The sequence below is a fragment of the Buceros rhinoceros genome, unplaced genomic scaffold (genome assembly GCF_000710305.1).
Source record: "Buceros rhinoceros silvestris isolate BGI_N320 unplaced genomic scaffold, ASM71030v1 scaffold3848, whole genome shotgun sequence".
NCBI classification, from domain to species: Eukaryota; Metazoa; Chordata; class Aves; order Bucerotiformes; family Bucerotidae; genus Buceros; species Buceros rhinoceros.
Window position 1 is genome coordinate 19137 of NW_010428434.1, and position 10047 is coordinate 29183.

The following is a 10047-nucleotide window of genomic DNA, read 5'->3' on the forward strand; positions in this document are numbered from 1 at the left end:
GTGGGGGGGGGGCGGAACTAAATGCTTCTTCTGGATTTCTTGCCATTCTGGAAAGCATTTGTAACACCAGCACTGAGCAAAGCATGGAGACAGCCAAGGAGCTGCCAGGCATCCACGCAGGGCACACATAAGCGGTGTGGTTTCAGCTCAAGGGCCCTGTTAAGGTCATCCTGCACTGCAGGATGAAAACAGCATCCATGGGAAGGAGCTCAGCTCAGGCCTGGCCCTTCAGGGCTCTTCAGGCTTTTCAGTGTTTCCAGACCTACAGCCAAAGTCAAAGGCATTTCTCCCTGGCCCTGGTTAGAAAGCAGGAATCGGTGGAGAGGATCGACTTAATAACAAGCAGGAGCACGCAAAGCAGAGGGACAAAGGACGTTTGGAGCCAGACACAAAGTTCAGGGCCAGCAGAAAGACCACCCTCCTTCTTGAACCCCACCAAAACCAGTACCAAGGCTGCAAAAGCCACCTGCAGCCTTTTCAACTGCTCTAGCAGGACAAGCCATGGGCTACAAGCTCTAAGGTTCTTACCCACAAGACACAGGAGACTCTACAGAGCTGGACAAGGGCGGCAACTCCAAGAGCTCATTCCATGCTGCAGCTCTGTCAAAATCAAATTCTGCAATGGCTCTTCGATTTATTTACATACCTGATCTCAAAATATCACCTATGAGTCAAATTAAGTCCTTGACCTATCTGTACAGCCACACCAGGCTTTTGATTCTTCAACTCTCAAGCTGCGTCTTCGTTACTCTTTCAAACCTCTAGAACTGTGACCATTGGCAAACAAAAGGGAAAGACTGATTTAAGAGTGTTTGTAGATACACTGCAGAAACCCCAGAATAAAACGTGTGGGAAACATCCTCTAAGGATCGTTGGAGTAGCTGTGGTGGTTTAGTCTGGAAAGGGAGCACCATGGTCTTGAAACAGGGGAGTAGTTCTCAGAGGACACAGCAGCCAGCAGTTCCTGCAGTGCCAAACAGATGACAAGGAGCAGACAGCACCACAGGGAGACAGCCGCAGGACACACGGAAGTGCCTAATAACCCTGACAGCGAAACATGTTGCAGGATGAGTATCACACGAGGGGTGTAACACCAGGTCAGACACCACGACAGAGGTGCTCGCAGGGGATGTTGGATGCGAGTGCAGGAGCTGACTCGGGCTGTGTGTTGAGGAAACTTCCAGTCCCTGCTTTCCACGACTGGCTCTTTGTCATCTCTCAGTACAGACAAGCTCTCCTTTCCACCCAGCCAGGCACACTCTCGGCCTGGTGGCACGTCCTTCCCTCTCATTCTGCAGGACAGCATTCACCAGCTAGCACAGCCTCAGAGAGAGGAGAGGGAGCCGGGCGAGGGGGAACGAGACCCCTCTGTGTCAAACGGCAGCACTGCAGCTGGGCAGAACGCCACAGGATACAGGTACGTACGTGGAAAGGCCACACACAGGACAGCACAACACCTGTACGTCTTTCTTGAGCTAACGTAAACCATCACATCCACAGTCTTTCTAACACCAACTTACAGCTCCTACATTACTAACTCTTATTTTAATGCTGCTTTAACAAACTCTCTCCAGACCACAGAACAATGCACTAAACACCATCAGAGAAGTACTGCAGCACAAGAGGAGGTGACAAACCAGTCAGCTTTTCTCTGGAAGCAGCATCCTGACCTGAGTGATCTCAAGACTATGCTCGTGTTTGGCAGCTTGCTTGAATTTCATACTTGGAATAGATCTGCCCTGTTCCAGGGGCAGATGCCTTTGATGCCTCCTTTCTGGCATAGAAACCAATACACAGGAGGAGGTTGAGGCATCTGGGACAGGCCCTTTGATGCTGGTAAAACATCTGACCAAGCTGGCCGTGTCCTCACCCATTCAATGGGGCTTTTGTGAGCAGAAACACTCTGTGGGATTTTCTCTGCACTGTGCACGTTCATCCTCCACACTCCACGACCATCACCACGCACAGTCCACCCGCTCAGTATGACCAAGCAAGTACCACTCCCGTCTGATTTCCACTCTGGCAAGATGACTTTTAACATCTCCCTAACATTAAACTCGGTCTAAAAATTCAGGCATTTCATAAAAGACATCAAAATCCTTACCACGGTGTTTCAGTAATTGGTCTTATTTCAGAAAATGTTCTACAGACAGAAGTTCCTACAAAGTCAACAGAAAATGCTGGTCTCTTGGCTAGGTCTTCAGAAGGATTTCCACAGCTACATTCAGAGTATAGCATCGAAGCAGCCAACCACCCCTGAATTCCAGAACCTTTGGATTGAAAAAACCCAAACTTCCCCTCCACTCCCCCATACAGCCACTACCACTACCCCAACAAAACATCACACACCAAAAAACCACTAACAAAACCTCCTGCATTCTCCCTGCCCCTCAAAATTTTAGAATTCTAAGCCAGCTTTTTAAACATCTTGCCCTAACACTTCGAGGGAGCATTCCACATATTTACACGTCCTTGCCATAAGAAACCCCTCACAGTAAAACACCTGAGAACATACAAAGCAGCCTCAGTGCAGCATCCCCAGCGAACTATCAATAAACACCAAATAAATGAAGAAAAGGAAACCACCAGCCACTGTTCAGATGTAGGACAAACAGTGCAACAAGGTACCGAAACCAGAGTGCAGGCATTCAGGGAAGGGAAGTGTGTTCCAGCAACTGTAACATGGGGTTGGGCATGGTTTGTGGTTCACAGCCCATGGTGACCACAGCCAACACTATGAGCGGACAAAAAGACAAGGAACAGGGAGTTTAAAAGACAGCAGACAAACCGCACCGACAGCTGAAGAGGTGGGTATGGACACAGCACCAGACTTCACACTGGTTCAGCTTTCCAGGGAAAAGTTCTTCTGGAGGAATGAAGGAAGCTCAGAAAACACAACGGGCAGAGACCTTGGCCCACCCACTGGACGTGTAACACAGGGTCAACTAGGTCCTTGCCCACTAGAAATACTGAGACCACTGTCATGACAGGCAGTGGGGAGGGCTGCTGGTTTTCACAGCTCCTGGAGCAGGAGTCATAGTGGACCTTCACCGGCAGGGGCTGAGCTAGAAATGCAGAAGCAGCAAATACCAACAGCCACCCAGATGACCCGACTGTCCCAAAGGGTCCCGAGCTGCTACAGACCGGCCCAACACATGCCCTCTGCAAAGCTCTCGTGTTACGGTACTCAAGGGATCCGTCAGAACAACATGTCTCAGCATCAGCCAGAGCAAATGAGACTTGGGAGACAACATCTGACCACACCCTTACATCCCAGTACCACAAAACCATCTTTTTATTCCTAAGGATCCTTCAACCACAAGAAAACTCCTTTTCAGGAATCCCAGGAGTATGTATATGAAAAAGCCTGAAAGGTATGTAATTTGTTTTACATATTGACCTTCCTCACAAAGGTAACGATCTGTGCCATATTCAATGCTCTTAGTAATGTAACCTACGGCTAATAAAACTGAGACCAGTTGTATTATCTTTTCTAGAGCATCTTTCAAAAATACCACAAAACAAATCAACTGATTTGTAATTTATACAAAAATCTTCCTATGCCAGCAGCTAACAAAAGCTGTAAACGTTGCTGCTGCTTCTCAAAGACATCTAGGTCTTCAGCTGAGGAAAAATCCATCCTCCACTCTTCAAGACATGAAGATTCTAGCAGATAAATCTAATAATTCAGATAATTCTACAGATAAATCAAGAGGCTCTGCAGCACGACAGAAGCCCTAGAGCAGACCCTCCTGGCTGCGCACACGCACTGCTGCCCCAGGTTGCCTGGAAGGGTGAGGGTCTTCCCTAAAGGGGGTGCCAAGGGGCAAACCAGCCTCTGCCCCCACACGTTTGTGAGAGCTAGCAACATTCTACAATATTTACCAATGAAATCAAGCAGGGTAGCATAAAAAACGAAAAGAACAGTTAAAATGTTAATTTTTAATAATCATAACATTTCACACACGGAGGGAGATAGTCAGCGTGTGGGTTTTTTCCCCAGTGCCTGACACTAATTTACAGAGTACAAGGAAAGACCAGGCAGCTCCTTTCACTAGCTGACCCCCACCAAGTTTGATGTGTTCTGATTTGCACGGCACACCCTCAGTTCCCTTTATACCTCATGGAGAAAGATGGCCATTGCCTCCTAAAAGAGCCCCGCACCCCAGCGCTGCCTCTCCCTCCACACACTATAAAGGATGCCCAGGGTGAACAGCTCAAACACCGTCACCAAGCATTAGGTGCTCGGCTACAGCAGGACTCCAACGGGCATGGCTGGCAGAGGGCTTGGGTGATAGAGCAACGTAAGCAACCTTATTTTCCTGGTAACATGGAGACATTTTAGCATGAAATCTTCATCTAGTGAAAGGTGGAATAACAAGGAAGTCATAATCCTGGCCAGCAAAAAGGAAAGGAAAACCCGCCTCCGCAGAGCTGCTGTGGCACAGGGGCTTGTTTGACGTCACTGCCAAGGAAACCACACAACCACAGCTATACCGCAACTGCAGGAAGTTATCACCCAAACTCTGAGCCATCCGGCACGCTTCATGGGGAGACATCCAAACTAATGGCCAGGAAAACAGCTTTGGAAAAACAGTATTTTATACGTGAGGTCCCATCTAGAGCTCAGCACCGAGCTCCACCTGAAGCCAGGCATGAGCTCTCCTACAAACTCTTCTCTCCAACACAGCTGGTTAGGCTTAACAGCAGCTTTGTAATGAGACATGAGACAGGAACTGCAGGCACCGAGAAGATGTCGAGAAGCCACTTCTTACCGAAAGGAGGTAGTCCGTAGGTTTGGGTGGTCTGGGGGTAGATGGTGTAGGGCTGAGACTGCTGTAGTGCTTGGTACTGGCTCTGACCAGGGTAAGGGCTCACGGTTTCCGACACCGGTACAGAAAGGATATGTGCATATGGCCTTATTGAAGAGAAAGAACAAAGAGAACTCTTTACATTCTGCATCCTTCAGCCTTCAAACCAGACGATACACGAGCAAATGGCTCTGGAAAGAAGAAACGACACCCACTGATGTGCGCTCTTAGCGAAACAACTCGCTCGCCTTCCCCAGCGCAACAGGCTCTGGGTTTGCGACACGCTGCCTGCGTCTTGTGGTGATACCGGGGAAACCCTGTCCTCTGTGAGCCCAGAGCTTATTCCAGGGCTGGGAGGGCAAGGGGAGCAGGGCAGAACAAATTCCCCATTCCAACAGGCACGAGCAGTTCATTTCACCTATGCCCCACAGCACCAAATCCTACAGCTAACACAACCCAGCGGATGAGTCAAAACTACCGGAATGTTCAAAGAGACAAGACGAAAGCGAGCGGGGGGTTAAGGGTTCCTGTGCTGCGATGGGAAGAGCTATTAAGATTCCCATATGTGGTGAATGGTGAAGAAAATCCTGTATTCTCCTCATACTCCTTTATGTCCAGCTTGTTTATTCCTCAGATATTATGGGCATTACTCGACAAGTCTATTGTGTTGTTAATTACTTGAAGGGACTCATTTATCCTTGTGATGATAAACCAACAGCCACTGGAGCCAAAGGGTGACTTCTACTAGCTTCAGTGTCCACAGCAATGAGTGACTGTTGCCAGTAGATATGGAAGTGGGATGTAAGCATTACAGAAACGCACAAAGAAGCAGGAAGATCACTTCGGACAGAAGGACGAGCTACAGAATTCAGTAACAATTGTTTGACTTACTTTGCAGAATACATTTGTGAGGTATAATCATTTGATGACCTTGGGATATAATCAGTGCATGTCATAACTGAAAAAAAAAAATAATTGGTATAGTTACACAGCAAAACCCAACAAACAACAGCAGTTCAGCAGCAGCATGCACAGTACACTTTAACCAAGACACAGGAGTTACAGAGCTTTTCTAGTACCTTGAATATCTGTTTCAAAGCGAATTCTCAAAAAATGCACTGTTAAACCAGCACAACAATGTTTTTCTTGCCAGTTCACCACAGGTGGAGGATTCTATCCCTCTGTAAAAGTGCTCTTTCTCTTTACCAGCTGGTCCTGCCATCTTTTGCAATAAAACTTTGATTTCAGTCCTGTTCAAGACCTCACATATGCCGAAGGGTCTTCATCTGTGTCAAGGTGAACACTTCTTTTCTGTGTGCCAGAGTAGAGACTAAGCAGGTGCTTGTTTTGCCAGCCTTGCTCTCCGCACTCCCCTCCCTACCTGGAGCATGGCTCCAGCAATGTCTGTCCTCCAGAAAGGAGCAGCTCCAGCTCAACAAGCTTCACCCCACAGAGCGAGTGACAACCGGCTGAGCTGCAGCGCACATGACTCAGGGCCCAAACTCATATGACTTCTAAAGAAACCTGGCAGGGACATTTAACGGGATGTTAACATTTTTCTGATTGAATAAATCCACCACGAGTGCACTCTAAAAATGGGAAGAGTAGCTGGGGCTGCAGACCCAAAGAGGACACATTTAAATCGTCTCAGCACTGCCTGTGGCTCTAGTGCACCCCATGTGAGACAGCTCCCAATTACAGCATCCTGGGCTGGGCTGGAGCTGCTGTGTCTTAACCCAACCGTCAGTAGGAAAGCCCCTGGATTCCGATGAGCTGACCTGACGAACACTCAGCTGCCCAGCGCAGTAGCAAAGCAAAAGGACGTGCAGGAGCCCGGACACAGAACCCAGCACACCCTGGCACTGCCGTGCAGCGTGCTGCAGGGCTCTCCATGCTAGACGACTTTTATGACTGTAAACCTTCACTGCAGATGGGTTTACCGGTTCGGATCTACAAGCACCATACACAAACTCTTCACAAACACAGCTGTGCTGCTGTGGATCCAGTTCTTCACCTGAAGCTGATTCGGAAGCAGGCAAAGCACTCAGCCCTGCCTGGAGGGGATCAGGGCCAACAGCGTATCCCTTGTATGGGTCCAGGGCCTGGCTCCCCCATCACTGATGGTACAAGAGACCACACTTCCCTCTCCTGTCCGGAATGGCTCAACTAACGGCCTTCAGAAAGAGTAACGGATAACTAAGCAGGCTTCGCCTTGGCATTTGCCTCAGATGCCAGTTACACACTCCAACTGTTCCGCTCTGGAACAGTCCTACAACATTACTGCTCTGATACCATCACAGAGTTTAAGTCTCTCCTCAGTTACACCCACCAAGGGGAGCAGGTTAGTTTGCACACAACCCTACCACTAACATCTGCGTTTTGCTGCCTGAACAACCTCCCCTCAGACTAACCTGAGCGCAAGCAGCTGCACAGTACAAACATCAGCCACATGCTCTGAACGTCCTGAATGCTCCATAAACCACCTCCCTCCGGTGGTCACCTCTGCTCATGGTGAAGTCCACATAGCACAGGGGTAGACAGGAAACACTAACACAGTTCAGAGTCTGAGATTAAGCGTAGGGATATGAGCACAAAAGACCCAACCAGTTGCACAGAGATGATGATTTATAAAAATAACATATTTTACAAGAGTCTTCATCCTGGATCAACCCAACCCTGTACAAGGCAGGTAAGACACAGCAGTACCCAGCAGCAAGGTGGGGGGTAGTGACACGGAGACATTTCTCACCATCAGTCATTAACACCTCAAAAGCATCACAGCAAACTTCACAGCTGACAGTGAGGACAGGCCAAGGGCTACAAGGAGGAGACAAAGCTTGTGCTTGATGAAGCGAAGTAATGAGATCAGTGGAAGAGGAAAGACAGTGGGATCAGAGAACTCCAGAAGATACTTACTCTCACTGGACATGGGAAGGTTTGAACCAAGGCTTGAAGGTTCCGGTTTCTGATCGCTGACTTCTGTGTTGCTCACATGACTGCCAGGAAAAACAAAGGCTCATCATTAGCACTATCAACTCTTAAATTAACATCTTTGGGCATTGTAACCCCTGGGCTCAACCTTCCTACCTGAAGGCAAACTGGCTCTTACCAGAAACTAGCTCTGCGCTCTTTGTTATTTCAGAGAGATCACAAGAGATCTACCTTACTAGGATTTTATGGCAAGGTTTTGGTAGCAGTGGGTCTATAGAGATGGTTTCTGTGAGAAGCTGATAGAAGCTTCCCGTATGTCCAACAGAGCCAGCTCCAAGATGGACCTACCACTGGCCAAGGCAACAGTGGTAGCACTTCTGAGACAACATATTTAAGAATGGAGAAAAAAAAACTGCACAAGAGAAAACTGCAGCTGGAGAGAGAATACGTGAGAGAAACAGCCCTGCAGACACCAAGGTCAGTGAAGAAGGAGGGGAGGAGATGCTCCAGGTGCTGGGACACAGATTCCCCTGCAATCCATGGTGAAGACGATGGTGAGGCAGGTTGTCCCCTGCAGCCCATGGAGGTCCCATGGTGAAGCAGAGGTCCATGGTGGAGTAAATATCCACCTGCAGCCCATGGAGGGACCCCATGCCGAAAGAGGTCATGCCCGCAGGAGGCTGTGACCATGTGGGAAGCCTGCGTTGGAACAGGCTCCTGGCAGAAACTGTGGATCTGTGGAGAGAGGATCCCATGCTGGAGCAGGTTTGCTGCAGGACTTGTGACCCTGTGGGGACCAATGCTGGTGCAGTCGGCTCCTGAGGGTCTGTACCCTGTGGAAGGGTGACATGCTGGAGCAGTCCGTGAAGAACTGCAGCCCAAGGGAAGAACTCACGTTGGAGAAGTTCATGGAGGACTGTCTCTCATGGGAGGGTCCCCATGCTGGAGCAGGTTTGCTGCAGGACTTGTGACCCTGTGGGGACCAATGCTGGTGCAGTCTGCTCCTGAAGGTCTGTACCCTGTGGAAGGGTGACATGCTGGAGCAGTCCGTGAAGAACTGCAGCCCAAGGGAAGAACTCACGTTGGAGAAGTTCATGGAGGACTGTCTCTCATGGGAGGGTCCCCATGCTGGAGCAGGGGAGGAGTGCGAGGAGTCCTCCCCTGAGGAGGAAGAAGCAGCAAAGTCAACGTGTGACAAATTGCCCACAACCTCCATTCCCTGTTCCAGTGTGCTGCAGTAGAGGGAGGAGGAAGAGAATTTGGGAGTGAAGTTGAGCCTGGGAAGACAGGAGGGGTGGAGGGAAGGTGTTTTAAGATTTGGCTTTATTTCTCATTATCCTGCTCTGGTTTGATTGGTAATAAATTAAATTAATTTCCCCAAGCTGAGACTGTTTTGCCCGTGACAGTACTTGCTGAGTGATCTCCCTGTCCTCAGCTCAACCCACGAGCCTTTTGCTGTGTTTTGTCTCCCCAGCCCAGCTGAGGAGGGGAGTGATAGAGCAGCTTTGGTGGGCACCTGGCATCCAGCCAGGGTCACTCCACCACATCCCCTGCAGCACGTTCACTCAGCAGCTCCTCTCTCACGCTGAGGCCGCAGCTTTGCTGACAGCTCAGCTCAGACCTGGCAGCCTGCAGCTGCTGCAGCAGAAAGTGAGAACTTCTCTTCCGCTGCCTGGGCATGGCCTCCTGCTCCTGCGTCAGCTCAGGTGCCCTTCAGGCTCTCACGAGAGTTTAATTTCCTCACTCAGCACAAACCCATGCTGTTATTTTTGCTGGGATACTGCACAGACTCTCAGCTCACGGAGGGATCCACAAGCACCACGCTTGGAGCACACCTGAGCACAGGACCCCAGTTCTCAGCAGCGACGAGCACTCACAGTGCTCCTTCACCTTGTAAAACTGCAGAGAACATCAGAATAACACATTCTGTGGCCCAGATTGTTACTCTGTGGCTGTTAAACACAAGCAGGTTGAGAGCTGCTGGCTGTGATCACTTCCTGTTGGAAGATGTAATAGGTAAAATCAGGTTTCTGACCACACTACACCAGCCCGTGTTTCTGCTCTCCTCACTGCTGCTCTTCCATACGTGCCCCTGTGGCTCCTGCTTCACACCCATCCCAAGTGCTCTTATTCACCATCATTTACAACTTTTCAGTTCTCATGAATCCAAGAGGAAAATTCTCCATTGCACCATGGCTGCCCGGCAGCACCAAGCGTGTCCCGCAGAGCAGCCCGAGCAGGGAGCACGCTGGACTCACTGAGTGCCAATGCTCCCAAGAGATGACCCTCACCGGGTACCGCTCTT

The 10047-nt window shown here is 49.6% G+C and overlaps 1 protein-coding gene across 2 annotated transcripts in view; it reads right to left on the reverse strand.

Annotated features, from left to right (window-relative positions):
* Positions 1 to 10047, reverse strand: part of EYA3 (EYA transcriptional coactivator and phosphatase 3) — a 29246-nt gene that overhangs the window by 16509 nt on the left and 2690 nt on the right. For both annotated transcript variants that reach the window (XM_010142254.1, XM_010142253.1), the window contains exons 3-5: positions 7728 to 7807; positions 5703 to 5769; positions 4776 to 4918 (exon numbers count right to left, since the gene is read on the reverse strand). In XM_010142254.1, coding sequence (XP_010140556.1) covers positions 4776 to 4918; positions 5703 to 5769; positions 7728 to 7807 — 290 coding nt within the window. The remainder of the gene's footprint in view (positions 1 to 4775; positions 4919 to 5702; positions 5770 to 7727; positions 7808 to 10047) is intronic.